Source organism: Saccoglossus kowalevskii, chromosome 18 (assembly GCF_978046115.1).
Source record: "Saccoglossus kowalevskii chromosome 18, keSacKowa6.1, whole genome shotgun sequence".
NCBI classification, from domain to species: domain Eukaryota; kingdom Metazoa; phylum Hemichordata; class Enteropneusta; family Harrimaniidae; genus Saccoglossus; species Saccoglossus kowalevskii.
Window position 1 is genome coordinate 28,046,580 of NC_140658.1, and position 19,861 is coordinate 28,066,440.

At 38.6% G+C, this 19,861-nt stretch overlaps 1 protein-coding gene across 1 annotated transcript in view; it reads right to left on the reverse strand.

The window, feature by feature from the left end:
• LOC102801734 (mediator of RNA polymerase II transcription subunit 23-like) overlaps nt 1–19,739 on the reverse strand; it is a 56,921-nt gene extending 37,182 nt beyond the window's left edge. Inside the window, exons 1-15 of the mRNA XM_085493174.1 lie at nt 19,328–19,739; nt 17,462–17,493; nt 16,158–16,245; nt 15,603–15,727; nt 13,306–13,417; nt 12,576–12,674; nt 11,596–11,700; nt 11,052–11,121; nt 10,583–10,695; nt 9,657–9,752; nt 4,923–5,123; nt 4,169–4,312; nt 3,532–3,677; nt 1,112–1,185; nt 774–945 (exon numbers count right to left, since the gene is read on the reverse strand). Coding sequence (XP_085349300.1) covers nt 774–945; nt 1,112–1,185; nt 3,532–3,677; nt 4,169–4,312; nt 4,923–5,123; nt 9,657–9,752; nt 10,583–10,695; nt 11,052–11,121; nt 11,596–11,700; nt 12,576–12,674; nt 13,306–13,417; nt 15,603–15,727; nt 16,158–16,245; nt 17,462–17,493; nt 19,328–19,375 — 1,625 coding nt within the window. The 5' untranslated portion in view covers nt 19,376–19,739. The remainder of the gene's footprint in view (nt 1–773; nt 946–1,111; nt 1,186–3,531; nt 3,678–4,168; nt 4,313–4,922; nt 5,124–9,656; nt 9,753–10,582; nt 10,696–11,051; nt 11,122–11,595; nt 11,701–12,575; nt 12,675–13,305; nt 13,418–15,602; nt 15,728–16,157; nt 16,246–17,461; nt 17,494–19,327) is intronic.
• Between the last annotated feature and the right edge of the window lie 122 nt (nt 19,740–19,861).

Genomic DNA, 19,861 nt, shown 5'->3' on the forward strand with positions numbered 1-19,861 from the left:
TACCTAATCTTTGCATGGATGGTAAGGGAATCCAGTAAACTCATAGATAATGGCGTGATTGGTCCTGAAGCAACACAATTGACACTAGCTATTGGTGTAGTTGTTTTACTGAATTCACAATAATGCCACAGGTCAGGTTTTTATCAAAGATACATACCTCATCTTTGCATGGATGGTAAGGGAATCCAGTAAACTCATAGATAATGGCGTGATTGGTCCTGAAGCAACACAATTGACACTAGCTATTGGTGTAGTTGTTTTACTGAATTCACAATAATGCCACAGGTCAGGTTTTTATCAAAGATACATACCTCATCTTTGCATGGATGGTAAGGGAATCCAGTAAACTCATAGATAATGGCGTGATTGGTCCTGAAGCAACACAATTGACACTAGCTATTGGTGTAGTTGTTTTACTGAATTCACAATAATGCCACAGGTCAGGTTTTTATCAAAGATACATACCTCATCTTTGCATGGATGGTAAGGGAATCCAGTAAACTCATAGATAATGGCGTGATTGGTCCTGAAGCGACACAATTGACACTAGCTATTGGTGTAGTTGTTTTACTGAATTCACAATAATGCCACAGGTCAGGTTTTTATCAAAGATACATACCTCATCTTTGCATGGATGGTAAGGGAATCCAGTAAACTCATAGATAATGGCGTGATTGGTCCTGAAGCGACACAATTGACACTAGCTATTGGTGTAGTTGTTTTACTGAATTCACAATAATGCCACAGGTCAGGTTTTTATCAAAGATACATACCTCATCTTTGCATGGATGGTAAGGGAATCCAGTAAACTCATAGATAATGGCGTGATTGGTCCCGAAGCAACACAATTGACACCAGCTATTGGTGTAGTTGTTTTATTGGAGCCATAAATCGTCTCAACTAATATCCCCATCGGCAACGTGAAATATTCCGTATTGGTGCTATCTGCGAGTTTAAGAAAATGGTAGATGAGACCAGTGTGCCCTCTAACAATACTAATTTTGTAGGACGCCTGAGTCAAAATGGAATCTCAAAAATTAAGTTGAGACAGCTTGTTAACAGCTGGGAAGGTCAGTCTTCAAAAAAAGAAAATTGACAAAACTAAACTTACAAGCATTACATAGAAGTGCAATGCGATAATCTGACATTGGTAAACTCTTTGTTGTAATACTCTGATCAAGAAATCTGCAAAATATAATCAGATTATGTTTATATAAAATTGAGCAATGTTGATCAAATCGGCTTGAGTTTGGTTGTGTATTCATTTGTCATTTAGAAAATAGTGAAATCAACAAGCAAGTGTCTTCCTCAAAACAAAGTTGATAATGTTCTGCATGACGAGATATTAATATACATGTATCTGGTCATGGTAATTTGTGTTCCAACAGTGTTCTTGTCTTATAACAACCATGGTAGTTTCCTTGGCCACAAATCTTATGGAGATCAACCCATGGACCCCATATACCAAGTGCATAAGCAATTGAGCAGGTAGTTTTCAAGAAGAAGAAATAGCATTTTTTACCAAAAATGACAACAAATTTCACTAAAAATTGGGAATTTAAAGTGCCTGTGCAATGCCCACCTTCACGTTTCCCATTTTAGATCTGTGTCGCACTGAAATGGGCAGTTATTGATTTTTTTGCTGAAAATGATTGCTCGTATCCAAGTTAATTTGGGATATTTCTCGTGTTGTAGCCACGCCCACCTATCCTGAAACGGTCGACTGTTTCCGGATTTCCGACTCTCGCCGAAAGTGCGCCACCAAATGCCAAAAAGTCATACCCCTGAGTCGTAATAACACTGGTCATTCAGTATACTTTTGAACGATATACATTTTTCGGTCGGCCTTTTTTTTTTTCGTTTTTTTTTTTCTATTTTATTTTATTTTTTTCGAGAGAGAGTTTTTAGATGTTGTGTTATGGGCAGTTGCAGTGAAACGTATAGTAATAGTGTAAGTATTCACACGTTTCTAATCGATCCGAAAGTGCGACATCAGTGGACGAAAGCCACTTAACCTCAGCTTCTTTTTTTTGAAAAAACTGTCCTCGTCCATGAAAAAAAAAAACTAGGTTTAAAGAGAAACGCCGACAACATAAAGCTGGCACAACACTTTTGAAAGAAATAGAATCCGGACCATGATCACCGAGGCAGATTTCAGAAGAGATAGAGAGACGGCAAGTGTTTCAAATGAGTTGACTTTTTTTGCGATCCTGATTATCGTTTTATAGAGACCATTTAGTCCCTGTTAAGTAAAGAGTAGCAATAATTTTGACAGTGACATGAAAACGAAGCGTTGGACGAACAGGAAATTACACAGCCCTTACACACTGCTAATTGTTTTCATTTTCGAAGGCTAAAAGTTTCTGAATTGTTTGGTGATTGGTGTTGAATGTCAAATTCACACCTCTGTTCTTTTTTTACCTCCATGCTTGCAGCTTGATTTGCATAATACTTTATGAAATAAGAATCCGGGCTTGGTCTATGTGTTTCCACCAAATAAAGTTTTAATATGATGTTATAATTATGACAATCACGTCATGGATCACGCTAACTCAAATCCACTCTGAATTTATCTGTATGTGTGTCGATCTCAATTATTTTTGTTATCCAATTAAACACCGCTTTTAACGCACTTGCCCTCGTCGTGACCCGACGCGTTCACCTATTTCAACAAAATTTCAATTTATTTCCACGCGGCTGTCATTTATTTAGTAACTGTGATTTGTCATTTTTTTAATTATTTTATAGTGATCACTATATTCTAATGTTTAGAATGTCAAAATATGTTCTCTTTTATTTTAATTTTGAAAGTTTTACTCAGACGATCGATGAAATAAAACAGTGTAGTGACGTGCCTAGTAACCTATTTTGTCCAGCGACAGTGGACAGTGTACAAACGTGCGCCGGTGACGATCACGGTGACCAGCTACACCAGAACGGACATATTTCGCATCTAACTCAACCCTATGCAACAAAAATTGATGCTATGTGCTCATTATGGTCCATTCCTCCTCGACGAACAAGTACATAAGTGAAAATTTAGTCAAAGAGGAGAAAACTGCACAAGAAATTTGTCTTATTTACACGTATCGGCAATGCAAGCTGCCATGCGACTTCCCCTTCTGACGTCACACGGGGAATTTCTGTATGCAAATAAGAAGCTAATGAGGAGCCTCGTTTTAAAATACACAAAAATAAAGTTGCCGTAGATTGAGTTTAAAACACATTTTTTCACTTAAAGAAATAATTCATGCTTAGAAACATATAAATTAATAATATTTATGTATCAATGGATAATTTTAGGCGTGAAAATAGCAGCCATTTCACAGGCACTTTAAGATAATGTCTCGAAATGAACAAATCTCACAAAGGGTCACCAACAATACCTCTATACCAAGTATGAAAGCAATTGGGCTGGTAGTTTTCGACGAATGTTAAGTCCTATATAAACAGCTCCGCTCTGTAATGATTGGTTGAAGGGATGAAAAAGACTGACAGAACTAACAGACAAACACAAAGACAGACACTTACTCTAGCTGTGCCTTGAGAGCTGTAGGAACAGGTCTTTGTAGCTTGGCGAATTCGTTCTGTGCTTTCTTATTGAGATGAATCCAAATACATGTCATAGCAAATGAATGTGTGGACTGTGGTTTAGAAATGTCAGCTACTGGTAAACTCTGCCAAAAAAATAAACATACAGTGAAAACTAGAAATTATTTTATTCTGTTGTTTTACAATAACAGACTGGCTATCTGAATACTCTACATGGTATACATTAATAATAATAATACAGTAAAATACGTAAAATCCATTCTACAGTAGTAAAAACCAGTAAGGGTATAATTTTAGATACTACCATTCAACATCAAATTAAATTGACATTTGTTATGGAGTCCCATTGCTGCCACCATATGTAAACTGACTTCTCAAGGTAGAGTGAACTAAGTGAGTATTGGTCACCAAATCCAGGAGGAGAATAACGCATTGGAGAGGAGCCAACTTGAAGGTGTTTATTGCTCAACTGCTAGGCCTGGAATTGAGTCTAAATACTCACGAGATGTTTCATTACACCCATACAACACATAAATATGAAATACACTTTTTTGTTGACAACAAATTCAAACATGCATGGCTTAATCACTGGGATATATCAAGTTTTACGACTTACATCGCGTTCTGGATACAATAAATCAAATAATTTCATAACCGGCAGGAAATCACTGAGTGGATTCTTCTGTATACTGCCAGATATGAACTGTAATAATACCCACATCAGATGATCACGTCCTTTTGTCAAGTCTCTGGAGCGTAACTGAATAAAGCAATGAATACAGAAATAAAAAGAGTAAAATATGAGAATGTATTCATGGTATAATGTGCGCATGACAGCAACCTGCCATGTCTTGCCACACCAAAATTTTAATGCAACAATTTTCACATTTGAATCTAGTTTTCTAATTAGAAGCATATACATGTACACAAATAAGAGGGGTATGAAATGATTCACATACACTGCATGCAATTTTTTTGGTTTATTTACATTCCTATTAAAAAAGCACTTAATAAATTTCTTTGTTAATTTTGTCAAAAATAGACATAATTTTAAAAAAAATCAACGTAGCTTTATTGTTTGAAAGTAATGTTTCACGGTAATATTTTTTTTTAAATTTTCTCGGAAGAAAAAGTTTCTAATGTACCAACCCTATAAATGACAATTTTTCATTTCACCAAAATTTGGATGCATTTTGCAAATTTTTATACATTTTTCTAATTTTGTTTGTTAATTTTATACCAAATTGTAAATATTTCATCTTGGCTACATGTCTTGTTGAAAATTGTTATTTTTATTTTGTAAAAAGTGCTGAAAAGTTGACTATGACACTCTTATGGTACAGTATGTAAATCAGAGACAACAAACTTACTTTTTGATGTAAAGATAGAACCATGTGAGGGAAACTAGCAAATTGGAATAAAACAAAATAGATGAGCTGACTAGACAAATGTTGCCATAGTACATGGCTGGATGACCCTTCTTCTACTGTGATGTCTGTTTCTGTTCTCTCCATGGCAACAACAACCAAATCCACCAGTTGATCCTCAAGTACAGGACATCTCTGTTTTTGCTGAAGATATAAAAATAAACATTTCAAAAAGTAAAAAATTATAGCATAATATGAGTCAATATGTTTTGTATTATTAGTGCATGGTGCATGTGCTGGTGTAAATGACAGAAGTTTTTGTCCATTGGTTAATATAGGTTATATTTCAATTATCCAACATTGCCATTGGACATGTGGTTCAAATACTGTAAAATACCATATTTTTGCTGGAATTAAGACTTTGTGGGTGTTTTGTATGGAATTTATTTTCACTGATTTTTGACAAGTTGAATGTAAAATATAGGAAAACAGGTATATTAACTATGTTCAATTACCCACCATAGACTCCGGTCAGTCAAAATGACTATTTTGAACTGTAGGCATTAATCAGCGATTCTGCCAGTGACAGAGAGATAGAATCTAGGTCAGGGGAAGCCCCATGACCTCAAGATTCTTTTACCCCTTACGTCACGAACCCACGTGACCGAGGCCACCTGGCAGCACCACAGGTAGCCATCTATCACTCTTCATTTTTCTCCGCCTCGACGGGGAATGATTCCGAGCGGCTCTGCCCGGCCTTGTTGCTTTTTCCTCTCCGGGTTTCTAGCGGCATCCGACATTCTAGCTGGTAGTTTACCCTTGTGTCGTTTTCCCCTTTGTGTGTTATGCTTTCTACAACAAAGAAATTAAAACCCGGCGCCACTACGTAATCACATGTTGATTTCATGGCGGCGCCTTTTACAACTGTAATTTGTTTTTTCCCTCATGCATGTCGTCTTTTATTTTTAATATATTTAGAAATGGACAGATGCACTGGCAACGCCAGAGGCTCATCGCCGGTTTTGTCTCTTCAGTTTACGAGGCGGATTTGTACTAATGGAATACCAAGCAAAAGGCCCGATAGTGGGTGTACCGATATATTTCGGTCTCTCCCCGCTGATCGGAGGGCATCTACACAGTCTGTTTTTTCAGGCAGTGGGTTACCCAACTTTACTGACAACAGCGAGGCTGTGCCCCTGGAGGTCTTTCCTTCTATGGGGCCCGCGCTGGGGCCCGCGCTGGGGCCCGTTGTGGACCCATCCTTGCATGGCGCCAGTTTTGCCGCTGAAATGAGGGCATTGGTCGAAGGACTGTCAGGGCGTCTTTGGCAAGCAGAGTAGATCACCTGCAGGCGGAGCGAGCTGTCTCCACTGCAGCCTCTCAGCAGGCAAGTAGAAAGAAACACAGAAAGCACCGTTCGCATTCTAAACCCGTCTCTTCCGGGGAACCCCCCGTTTCCGGCCGTGGACGCAATCTCGGATTCGGACCCCAATTTGTGGGACGAAACCAGAAGACCCCGACCGGACCCCGAGGCTCCTTCCCCGGACCCCAGTACTACAAACTTCTGTTTTGCTAACCGGGTGAAGGGGGACGGCCGCGTCCATGGTCATTCTTATCGACCCATTCTGAGACTATCCAACATGCCCTGAAAGCGGAGTTACGACCCATCAATTTCCTTGAATTCGTGGGCGCCACACTGGAGCGCATTCTTGTGCGCACCCAGGACTCTGAGACCTCAGATGCAGAACGCACCCGCCTCCTAGACCAGGCGACACAGCTAATGGTAGGCCACCGCACGGCTATGTGCGAGATCCTCCAGTGTCATATGGCTCTCTTGGCCGGGGCTACTACTGTGCAGCGGGACGCGGTTCTAGACGCGTGTGTTTTCACAGGCGAACTGAGTCAGGGGGTATGCCACCGCCTCAGTTACGCAGACTGGAGATCCTCCACCCTTTGATGGGGAAATAGCGGGAGCAGTGGCAGAGCTTCGGGGTGTAACAAACCAAATGGTTCAAGTCGAATCCGCTAGCCAGTTGGCCGCTGCCAAGGGGAAGCTGAGGGCGCCCCAAGCACAGAAAGCACAACGCCCTAGGACTAGCTCCGCAAAACAGAGTCAGCCAGGAGGGAAGCGCTCAACCCATCCGCGAGAGGACCAGGTGGTGGCTCCTTCTCCTCCTCGGGTAGTCATCAACCCCGGCAGCGGGGTAAGCATGTTTGACGCTTACCTCTGCGACGGGGGGATGGGCCTGCGTTCGGCAAGAGATTAGGCTACAAGTTAGTAACCACAGTAATCTCCGGGGAGGCTCACCTCACGGTAGAGGAGAACCCCCCCCCCCCCTCTTGCAACCGCCAAACCCATGGCTACAGACCCCGTCGCACACAGATTGCGCCGGTGCATTCCGGCTTGGAGGCAGCGGGTAACCGAACGCCAAGCTCCTACCATACGTAACACTCCTGTCGACACCAGGAGCCTGGGCCGTGGACGTCCCAACCGGACGGCACACTACCAACGAGCCCAGCAGTGTACCACTCACACGCATGGAGGCTCACAGTAGACTCGCGCAGACGAAAGGTCTATCTAAGCGGGCTGCCAACGTCCTGGCCAGGGCGAACAGGGATTCAACCAACGCTGCCTACGACCCGAAATAGCGAGCATACACTAGTTGGTGTAGTGGAAGGGAGATTAATCCATGCCATCCCTCTATCGGCCAGGTAGCAGACTTCTTTGTCCACTTGTTTGACGAAGTGGGTTTGTCCTACGCAGCGATCGTTGGCTACAGGTCAGCCTTGTCCCCAGCCATAGAAAATTCTTTGGGGTCAAGCCTAGCCGATTGTCCCATTATTAGGAGACTGTTTACTGCTTTCCATAATCAGAGGCCCAGGGCTCGTTCATGGGAACCGCCCAATTGGGACCTGTCGGTTGTTTTATCAGCCCTAAGCAGACCTCCCTTTGAGCCCCTTGTTTCAGCACAACTCAAGTTTTTGACGTGGAAACAGTCTTCCTACTGGCCCTCGCCTCAGGTAGGCGCCGGTCAGAACTAGGCGCACTGTCCTTCGTGGACGGTTGTGCCGCCTTAATGGACGATCAAGTTGCACTGAAGACACGAATCAGGTTTCTCGCCAAGAACCAAATCCCAGGACACGATCCCCATCTGATCGTCATCCCCCGGCTGTCAAATATTGTCGGTCCAGAGGATCAGGAGGAATTGCTTCTCTGCCCGGTCCGAGCGCTGAGTTGCTACGAGAACCGTACCAGGTTTTCCAGACGGGGAACCAAACACATGTTTTTGTGTTATGGCCCTGGCAAACAGGATAAGCCGGCTTCCCCGACTTCCATCTCCAGGTGGATTACTGCAACTGTCCTGGAGGTCTATAACACACGATCCTCCTCTACACAGTCCTTGCAGAGACACCAAGTGCGAACGCATGAGGTTCGTGCGATTGCTAACTCACTAGCGCTGGCGTCAGGTGCCCCCCTCAAACACATCCTTAGGGCAGGCTTCTGGAGAACGCAGATTGTCTTCATCAACTACCACCTAAGAGACACCCAATCTATTGAGCAGTGTCTCTTCAGGTTAGGCCCCGTCGTAGCAGGACAGGCTTTGGTTACTGACCCAGCCCGAACGATCGCAGGGGCCCATGCGGCATTCTTGCGGGCAGATTGTCTGTTCCACTAGCACTTCCTGGAAGCTCCCAGGTTTCGCTTCTTTCGACCTACGCCCTCATGCGAACTGTTTCGGTCCTACTTCAAGCTTATCACCCCCGAATTCGGCTTGGGTCTAGCTTTCTTGGGCGCACCGAACCCTGTCACCACAGCAGCATTGGCTTCTTGCTTCGGGAACAGCACAGGCAAGGTAAGACACCACCCTTCTTGGGTCTCAGCTTAGGTTTTTGAGTTTGTTTTCATCCCGGACCGGGAAAAGACTTTCGACATTCCCTTTTTTCTGTTTGCTCGGAAAAACCCGCCACCTATCGGTGTCTGACTCTGCCTACAGTTCAAAATAGTCATTTTGACTGACCGGAGTCTATGGTGGGTAATTGAACGTAGTGAATTTAGGCGAGGGTTCTCCGAACCCGCCTATTCACATAGTTCATACCCTCCATAGACTCCGGGTCCCCTCAACCTCCCCACTCTTTCCAGAACCAGAGTGATAGACGGCTACCTGTGGCGCTGCCAGGTGGCCTCGGTCACGTGGGTTCGGGACGTAAGGAGTAAAAGAATCTTGAGGTCATGGGGCTTCCCCTGACCTAGATTCTATCTCTCCGTCACTGACAGAATCGCTGATTAATGCCTACCGGGTACAGTTCAAAATAGACATTTTGACTGACCGGAGTCTATGGTGGGTATGAACTATGTGAATAGGCGGGTTCGGAGAACCCTCGCCTAAATTCACTGAATTTTATTTTCACTGAATCATTCCTTCAGCAAAAATAGCAAAAATTAATTTCAAGCGAAAATAAAGTATTTTACAGTAGAGCAAATATGGTAATAAAATTCAGCACTACTGGTATACTTGGAAATTCAACTCCTATGTCAATTTAAAAAGACAAACAATGTAACTCTTTATGTTATAATTTATTGATTTTATTTTTGCACTGAGAAACAAAACAACACACAAGTCCAACAGCTTTATATCTCCACCTGACAGGCTGTCACACATCAGATCTACAACTGATCTGAACCTTTTAAATTATGATTTTAAAAAATTCTTAATTAAAGACGTTAATCATACATACCTGTTTATTAAGCCCCAACATAGCACATACCATATCCCTAGAATACGGCTGTTCTAACACATATCTTAGTAATTCAGTTTGTGGCTTACATAATGTCTACCAATAAAAAAGAAAATGTATGCATAAATTATACTAAAATAATACAATAACACAAACAAATTTAACTCTATCCTTGCCCTCTATCACCCCACAAATTAATCATATGTGTTCCTCTTGATGAGAGGGGCATACACAATTGAATTACCTGAAAGTTAAGGTTAAGGTTACAGTAGAAAATCAGCGTGCCTTAATTTTGTGGTATTTTCATCCTGCCATATTTATAGCGATCTACTACAGCCAGATCTGAAGGCCTTTGCCGCATTCTGGCCATGCCGTGTGTGGCGCGTATCGCGTGGACGGGTTTCACGTTCTCTGCACGTAATAAGCTCGGTTATTAAGCATCCTTTTTTGGGGATGCCGGTGGCCGAGGGGAAGACGTGTAGTGGCGTGAAGCTAGGCGATTTGGTGCCGTACGCGAGCGCCGGTTCGAGTCACACACGCAGTACGTATTTACTATAATTAGACATAGTCTTTACCTTGCCGTTTATTCGGTGTTATTTGCTTACTTTACTTCCTATGTCGACAGCAACTATGAGTTTAAAATTTTTTTATATTTATAGTGAAATGCAAATTCCAAATATGGAATGATTACGCGTATGTACTGGACTCCACACAAAGAAGCTAGCTGATTCTGTTCTAAACTTTTTGGATTTCGACATTCCCATGATGTATCCTTGGAAGGAAAAGATGTATAAAAATATGGTTATTACGAGAAAACTGAGTATGCACTCAGACAGTATATCGTTGCACGTCAGACGATACTTGAGCTCTACCGTCTTTGTGCATACTTTGAGGTATCCTTATAAAATAACCTCATATTATCTTACCTTATCAAATGGAAGCATGCCCTTTAATGGGAAGGTTAATCCAGCGGTTTCTAGTTTCCAGGAATAACTACCAGCCCCAGAATGCACAACAACAGGGAATAGTTTATGACGACCTGAAAGTTATTTAATAATAATTCAAACCAATTAAAATTCACTGTTTATTGCATGATAACAGAATCCACATTAATGCTTTATTCAGAAGCTCACCTCTATTACTGAACTTAGAATAAAAATGTCTCAAACGTTCATACATTTCTGAAATTAGTTTCTAATGTTACCAATGTATTTATAAACATTGTGCTGCATTTTGCAAAACTGAAGACAACCCATAAACATTTGAGACAACATTATCATTTGAAGTTCTTTTGTAAGTATTGGATATTCACAATCTGGGAATGGAATCAATACTTCCTTACAGTGTAAGATTATGGTGATTAAAAAATCCATCAAAATGTAATAGAAAACTCACCAGTTATAGTTACCATATGTGCTGTTGGTCTGAAACTATCAACAAAATTGGCTACAGTTTCACCAAGAACCTGTAAAACATATTGTTATGTTAAATTACATGATACAAAATTACATTACAATACATTACATTGCATTACATTACATTGCATTGCATTGCATTGCATTACATTACATTACATACAGTGTAATACAATAGGTGAAGACGGATCAACCCTTTTTATTGAGTAAATTCAAAAATAAATGTATGCCCTCAATGATGAAAAATAACAGTGACCATATTTTGAGGTCACAGATTACATATTACAGATTTTAATAAATCTGATACCAAAAACAATAGAATTAAAACATTAGCGAGTTTCACCATGCTATTCTCACGCTCGCAATGCCTCATGGGGAAGATGAGAAGTTTGAGATCAGTCAGTAGACGAGTACAGCCGATAAATCTGAACATTTGTTCTCATGTGTATTCATTTAGTACCATTTAGATCAGTATTTACTGAAATCCTACATGCTGCAGATATCTCTTTACTTTGACCACCTACCCAGTGTGGAATGGGCTTTGAATCTGGAAAAAGTTTTCTGATTTCATTGATGGCAAAATAACTTGGCAGGAGACATGCATTTCTATCTAGTATGTGAGTAACAACCTAAAAATAAGAAAAGAGTACATTGTAACTAAAAAACATTAAATACGGTATAGCACTGTCACTAGATTCCTCTATGTACACTCACTGCTCTATGATCAATCAGTCTTCTTAATTATGTATTCAAATGAGGTTAACTCTATCTCCACCATTATTAGCCATTTCACCAACATTATCAACTCATGTAACCTTCCACAAAATAATCTTCCACGAAACTAATAAAATTTGAAATCATTGATCGAGATCTGCAGTTTCAAAATAAACAATAAAATCAGAAAAAATTTACAAATATTTGAACCAAAATTTTAGCAGAAAGACAATTGTGCTGTGAAAGGATTTAGCCATGGCAATTACCCGGTACTGGGTACTAGTTACCTGCATCCTAGTTGCTGTTCGCAAGGGATCACAGAAACTAGTGAATCTGATAATACCAGAACTACAGTGTACATAAAATTATTGGTATCATAGCATAAAGAATAAAACAAAGCTGAAAATACCAGTAATTTAAAGTTTCTAATAATCTGGTCAAAGATTAGGTTCAAAGATAAAAATTATGTTTCGGGTCAGCGTGTGCACCACAAAAGAAAGTCTTGGCCGACCTTTTTTTTCACTTATTTTGCCATTGCACATAGTACAGCACCCCCTGTTGATGAAGTAATGAAACCTGAAAAAGTTTGACCAGAAATATTGTTTTTATGCAAGGCCACTTGTCACTTTTATTAATTTTTTCTGCAAAATACAAATTTTTCACATTTCATATGATAAAAATTATCAGATGCAATTAATTCCCCATTAATTCTTGTTCAAATTTATTAAAAGTGACAAAAGTTGACATTAGTGTTCAAGGGTTTCATATCTTATTATATCATATGACTTACCTTCATAGCGACCTCTAACTGTTTCAGTGTAGATACGTTTAAATTCACAGGAATTGAATTAATCCTCTCTAGGATGGTTCGAAGTAAATCGGTACAGCCCTGAAAAATCGAACACAGCTATCAAGTCAGTCACATAGACTACTAGATGTGAAGAATAAACTGTGCCAGCAAGATAAAATAAATATCTGCTGTCTGGTTATTCTCTATCACTGGCTAAACCATGTAACTATTTTTCAAAAAATCAAAAATACATGGTGCAAAAAGTAAACCCAAAACTAAATAGGATATTTACTGTATTATGCATGAAAACAAATCAATGACGAATGCAACTTGTTATCATGCGATGTTAAATTGACTGAAAAAACAAGAGAATACAGAGAGAATGACAGCCAAGATTGTTCTAGTTGTGATGTACAGCCTTGATCAGAACACCATATAAAGAATGATCCTTAATTAATATTGTTGAAAAACAGTTCATCTTCATCGCCATGATATGTGCAATATGGGTCCCATACAACAAATACATTGCATGTAAAATACATTGTTTATACAAAATTCAAAAATATGCAATGCATGATGACTATGGCGTTTCAAGGATATGCTACACATTGTAATTACATTGACATTTTGCATGTTGCTAATAATTAGAGGCAGGAGATTAATCCAGTGATAATGTACACGAGTAAAAGACAACCATTCTTTATGATCGTCTTATTGGTTATTTTCATACCCTGTAATCAACACTTCCTATAATTTTCCTTATCAATACAAACGTCTGGTACCACAAATCGGAATTGTTATAATCCAACTTACTGCACTTTAACAATGCGTCACAAATTAATCTGGATGGAAAGACAAAAAAACAATTAAGAGATTCATAAAATACAGATTAATCTACCGATTTTTTACTCATATTGTAACATATACTGTAAAATCACTAATTTTACTATTTAAAGATTTATGTTCATGAATTTTGAAAGAAACGAGTTATTTTTATTGTTATTTTACATTGTTCATGTGGATGTAATTTAGCTGATTTTACTTATGAACACATTGAATAACTCCTTGGGTTTTGACTAAACAGTTGGCTTTCGAACCTGGCTGGCGCCGACTCGTGGTCACGTCCACTCTGGGCGAGTCTATATTGCATTAGGGAACATAGAATGCTTTTACGTCTGGATTCTCCTGAATGATTTGCTTTGCAAGGCGTGATTTCCCTGGTCAGCCTGGGAATGGCCTGAGAATGCAATTAATCCACCGATATTTTACCATATGAGGGTAGCCATCTTGAACACTGATTGAAACTAAATAAAGGGAGAAGTTGAGAAACAGTTTCCTATAAAGCAAGGCGAAAATAAATTTACACATCCAAACGATTCGTTGGGGTAACATTAAACCAACCGCTACCCCGGTAATAAAATTCGACTTCATTCATCGTTTTTGCGTGGACAATCCTTTGTATCGAACACCTCATTACATGAAGAAAATAGAACACTTTCCCCTTATATTTGAAAGTGAAATCGCCATCCAACTAAAGTATGACGACCGTGCCCTACTGTTATATAGATTCACCAAGAGTGGGCGTGACCACAGGACGGTGCCAGCGAGATTCGAAAGCCAACCGTCCAGTCAAAACCAAAGCAGTTAGCCAATTCGCTAGCGAGTTTGCAATTGTATTGGCTGCCTCAATACTTCTGAGACTTGCTGTAACAGTTACAAGTGCAGAATGTGATCAGGTAAACAGTTATCCACAGATGATTGTTGGTGATGTTTGTTTGACTTTGATACTTTCAATGCTCTTCAAAGGTATGGCTGGTAAAAATACCATTTTATGTCTTTAAGAAAATGATATTACCATATGGCTGCTATGTTGTATGCAGAGCTGTATTACCAATATTGTGTTTTGAATCTAACCACTTGCACACTTAGTATGAGTTTGTACTACACTAATCTGATTAAATTCTGTTGACTAATAATGACTAATTTTTGCTAGGTTTAAATTTCGCTGATTTACCATTTCAGGCATATTCAGTGGGTTTTAAATTCACGGTTTTATCATTTAGATAATGTGTTCTATGCTAAATTTAAATATTCACTGGGTTTTAATTTAGCACATTTTCCAGTCAGCAAAATAAGTAAAATTAAAACCCAGTGAATAATTAACCCTTTTACAGTCATGATGTGCTACATTTACTTTGGGTACAACTACATCTGACAAAATGACCATTAAAACATGACTCTCTGTACATTCATCAACCAACAAGTCATTGTTAATGACACAGCCGGTAACAAGATTTCTGATTGGTTGCATATCATACAAAACTTGAACATGATTGGTCAGATATAGTTTGAGGCGATGACTGGTAAACTGACCAGAGCCTCTCCTACATCCATTTTTAATATGATTGCTACTATACCCGATGGAATCTGCACTTACTTTGGCGGGATATGGCTGGTTTCAACAGCACTTCCCACTAATACTCGATGGAATCTGCACTTACTATGGCAGGATATGCCTGGTTTCAACCGCACTTCCCACTACTATACTCGATGGAATCTGCACTTACTTTGGTGGGATATGCCTGGTTTCAACAGCACTTCCCACTAATACTCGATGGAATCTGCACTTACTATGGCAGGATATGCCTGGTTTCAACCGCACTTTCCACTACTATACTCGATGGAATCTGCACTTACTTTGGTGGGATATGCCTGGTTTCAACCGCACTTCCCACTACTATACTCGATGGAATCTGCACTTACTTTGGTGGGATATGCCTGGTTTCAACCGCACTTCCCACTACTATACTCGATGGAATCTGCACTTACTTTGGCAGGATATGCCTGGTTTCAACCGCACTTCCCACTACTATACTCGATGGAATCTGCACTTACTTTGGCGGGAAATGCCTGGTTTCAACCGCACTTCCCACTACTATACTCGATGGAATCTGCACTTACTTTGGCGGGAAATGCCTGGTTTCAACCGCACTTCCCACTACTATACTCGATGGAATCTGCACTTACTTTGGCGGGATATGCCTGGTTTCAACCGCACTTCCCAACATGTCGCACAATAATTTGATTCTTTGTCTGCTTCTGAGTGAGTGTATATACGAGACATAATACTCCATAACCACTTTATGTGATTCCTAAAACAAAAGAAGAAAAAAACAAAAATGTGAAAAGTTGACGACAGACTACATACTACAGATGCCGGACAATCAGTAATATGAAGAGCTCAGCGCCATCGACTTTGTCAACAGCGAAGCTAAAAATTAGACAGGTGACCCCCAGCTTTTTTTAGGTCAATATCATTTTGTTGAGTACAAGTTTTTGAAAAATGAATAAATTCTGGGTATGTACATTTATAAGTCATTTATGAGTCAGTCCACCATAAGGTAGAGATGCACCTTTTCAATAGGGCATAAGGTGATGAAGATAACATTCAAGACATTTCAAAATCTGAGTATTTCTCCTTATCAAGAAATGTATTTGAATTTTATTTCGCTTAAAATTCACAGTATTCCATGGTAGTATTACAAGAAAGGCACAAATAACCCCTCTTTAGAAGATATTTACCGGTGGTACTGATTTCCAGAATGTTCTGAAAGATTCCAAACAACATAAAATCTTCTTTTTGTCATCTTCCTGGGAATGCAGAATGTATCTAAAACAAAATGAAATCATTTGATGCCGAGTGTTGTGAAGATGAAAATAAACTGTGATTCTCATCAAAACAAGTTTCTATTTCATTCCACAAATTTCTTCTGCTTGAACATCAACCCAGTAGGCTAGACATCTCAACATTGACAACCAGGTAATTTTATTAATTTGGACTCCTGGGTTTATATTGCAAAGTATGAACAATAATACAGCCATGTGTAGCAGTGGTCAATATGTCTGTGATACTATTTATCAACAACATTATACAGCAGACACCAAAAACGATAGAATTCATCCATTCGTAAAACGCCATACAGATGTGTTCAAACCTATTAGGAGCACATTTCACTATCTTCCTTATTTGGAAAATGTATGACAAGTTTATGTCCATTCGAACAGTTTTTTGTTTACATTGAGCACAGAATTACCACAGCAGATAGCAGAAATAGATCCTAGTTAAAGCGGGGGTGTCGTCAGCTACGCATGCATCAGGTGGCCATAGAATGTCATTGTTTACAAACAAGCGCCTACCCATGAGCCTTTGCACTCTTAGCGTGCGTTGTTAGCATCGCTTGGGACTCAATTCTCGCACATGATGACTCTCCTGCTTTAATACATGCAAATTCACTGAAAGTTATCTCTCACTAAATTATTATTACAAGTAGGAAATAGATGTATATTAATTAGCTTATCGCCTTTGTGCATACTTTGTGATATTTTTGTAATAACTGTTTACTGTTCTCACTATGACCATATACATCCTTCAAATGACTACTGTAGAATACTTTATTTTAGCTGAAATTAATTTTCACTGAATAGACTTTTTGAGCGTTTTGTATGAAATTTATTTTCACTGATTTTTGACGAGTTGAATGTAAAATATAGAAAAAAAGGTATATTTGCTGGATTTTATTTTCAATGAATCATTCCTTCTGTGAAAATAAGTTTCCCAAGTGAAAATAAAGTATTCTACAGTTTTCAGTAATTTCTGTAAATTATTTTCTCATTAATAACCGTATCATAAACAGGCATTCACTATTTTAACCCCACAGATTCTGGCAGGGGTCCATAATTTTATCCAAATAAGGAAATATTTAAACACTGTCTGATACAAATTTTAAATATCATTTAATGCAGGTTTTTATTAACAGCCATTTTCTGTTGTTCTCAGTTGCAGTTGTAGGAATAAGTATGGGTAAATATAAACAAGCTCTACAAACCCACAAAAAGCTTCTTCAATGGCAGTAGTTTTCTGAAAGTAGGAAAAATTAAAAATGTTATAACAAAATATAACATTATAACAACAGAACTTAATTCACATAATGATAAGAACATTATTTTTGAACAATAACTTCAATGAAAGTTTGCGCATGGTAAAACAATCAAGTTCAATATGTAGAGTACTTGCATGTACCAGTGAATAAACACCTTGAAATAAACACATGACTGTGATTGGTAGACAGAATGTGAACCATACATTTTTTAAAAATATAATAGCAAGCGTAGAGAGAAGGAGCACTTGTGTTAACGTGTATATACGTTTTTGTATCAGAGTACAGGAGAAATCTTTATACCCTAAGAATTTAAAATGGTGAACCTTTGATTGATGGGCTGTGTAATTATTTGTTGTTATTTCACAAATTCATGAAAAAACATCTTCAGAACATTCACCTTGAAAATTCAAGATGAGGTTAGACAAAACTCAGAACTTATATAAGACTGCTAAATCACTGTCAAATAATGATGTTTTACCATCCATGTGTGTTAAAAGTAAGAAGAACATTACCAAAATTGGGTATAAGAATATTAGGGGACTCAAATCAAAAAACATGAAGTATCTAGTTTATTACACAGTGAGAATATTTTGATTTTTGGTATTTGTGAGTCTTTTCTAAAAAGAGATGATATAGTGCACATTCCAGATTACAACATTGTACAAACATGTGGAGCTAAAGGTGGAGGTATTGGATTGCAAATTCATAATTCAGTTGTTATTCAAGATAAGGAGTGTCTTGACTCTCATAGTGATGATGTGAAAGATTGTGGGTTAAAGTCAGATTTAAGGGTGCAAAGGAATGTGTTTGTATAGTTTATTTTCCTCTTGAGGGTAAAAATAAGAATTTAGTTGATGAGCTATACCGTATCACCAGTTATTAGTAGATGTATTAACCCTTGAAAATCAAGGTAATGAAAATATTTAGCTGATGGATGACTACAATAGTAGAAAATGAATTGGCTTTTGTGAGGATTCTGGCCTAACCTTTGCTAACACATCACAATGTGCTGAAAGTAAATTTACCTGGTTTAGAAAAAATCAACAATCTATTATTAATAACTTTTTGATTTTTAAAACTATTGAAGATATTTCACAAAAATTCATAATAGACGATAACTCAAACTACCATCTAGGAAGTGATCACAACATAACAACAAACCATACAATAATTAAAAATAACCTAAAACATTACTGGAACACATTAAGAAAAATGAACAAATCTTTCGTTGAAGAGGAAAATATGACAGATTTTCATAAAAAAAAATATTAGAAAGTTTAAGAGTAATTAGAAAAATACAATCCACTGTGGATTAATATTATTATTAAAATTAATACAACTGTACAAGTTGTTCATGGCACCATCTTTTTTTACTTCCATGATGCCACCATTTCGAATAATAACTAAACACCCACAGTTTACTTTGATAATAATCTATGGTTAGTTCATTTCTATTTTTAGTAAATAAACTTTTGGCTGCACTCGCTCACCAGGCAAATTTTTTTCAAATAAAGATCTTTCATCTACACATGGAGCTCCACGATCTCCGTCACTTTGAATGTCGGTGGTCTGTTATGGAGAGGCAGGGTCAGCATACATGTGTATATTATTGTCTGTTTCAATAATTTGCCATTTTGGATTAACCTTGACCTCTCAACTTTGCCCTAAGTTGCGGAACATTTTCAGCTTAAAGCTTCGACCATTATTGCATGTCTTGACCTGGGCCAACATTGAGGGTTGGGTTTATATAATAATGTGTTGTATTTATTTACATTCACACACTAGTTCGAATTTCAAGGAAGTCTGACTTACCAGGACATCCGTCAATATATCCTGTAGTTTCGTTTCCATTGACGACATAGTGAACAAATCTTAATGAATAAATAAGTGTCTCAAACGTATATCTATGATCAGGGTGAACTGTCGCTACAACGAGTAGAAAAAGATGCCCTCAGCATGACAGATCTGTCTCAAACAATCAACATTCAATAAAACATTGAATGCCCACGCTGATGCCACGCTAGATCTTAAAAAGACGGTAGAAGACAATTTTAAAAGGAATTTGTTCCATAAACGCGGAATAATTCAATGATGTTTTTGTGTAAAACACAAATACTACCAAATATTACAGGTGCTTGCTCGGAAATGTGACATTCGCGTGAAATGCTTTGTTTTGAACGAAACACTTTTCACTTCACACAGGGAGCCATTTTGTAAACGAAGGGTAGATTGTAGTACGACTCAGCCGTTGGGGGAGCTCCGCTTGGACAAAACCATAACATTTTAAACAAAGTTCATTCATTTTTTTTGGAAAGACATAGATGTTTTAAATAATGAAAAAATGTG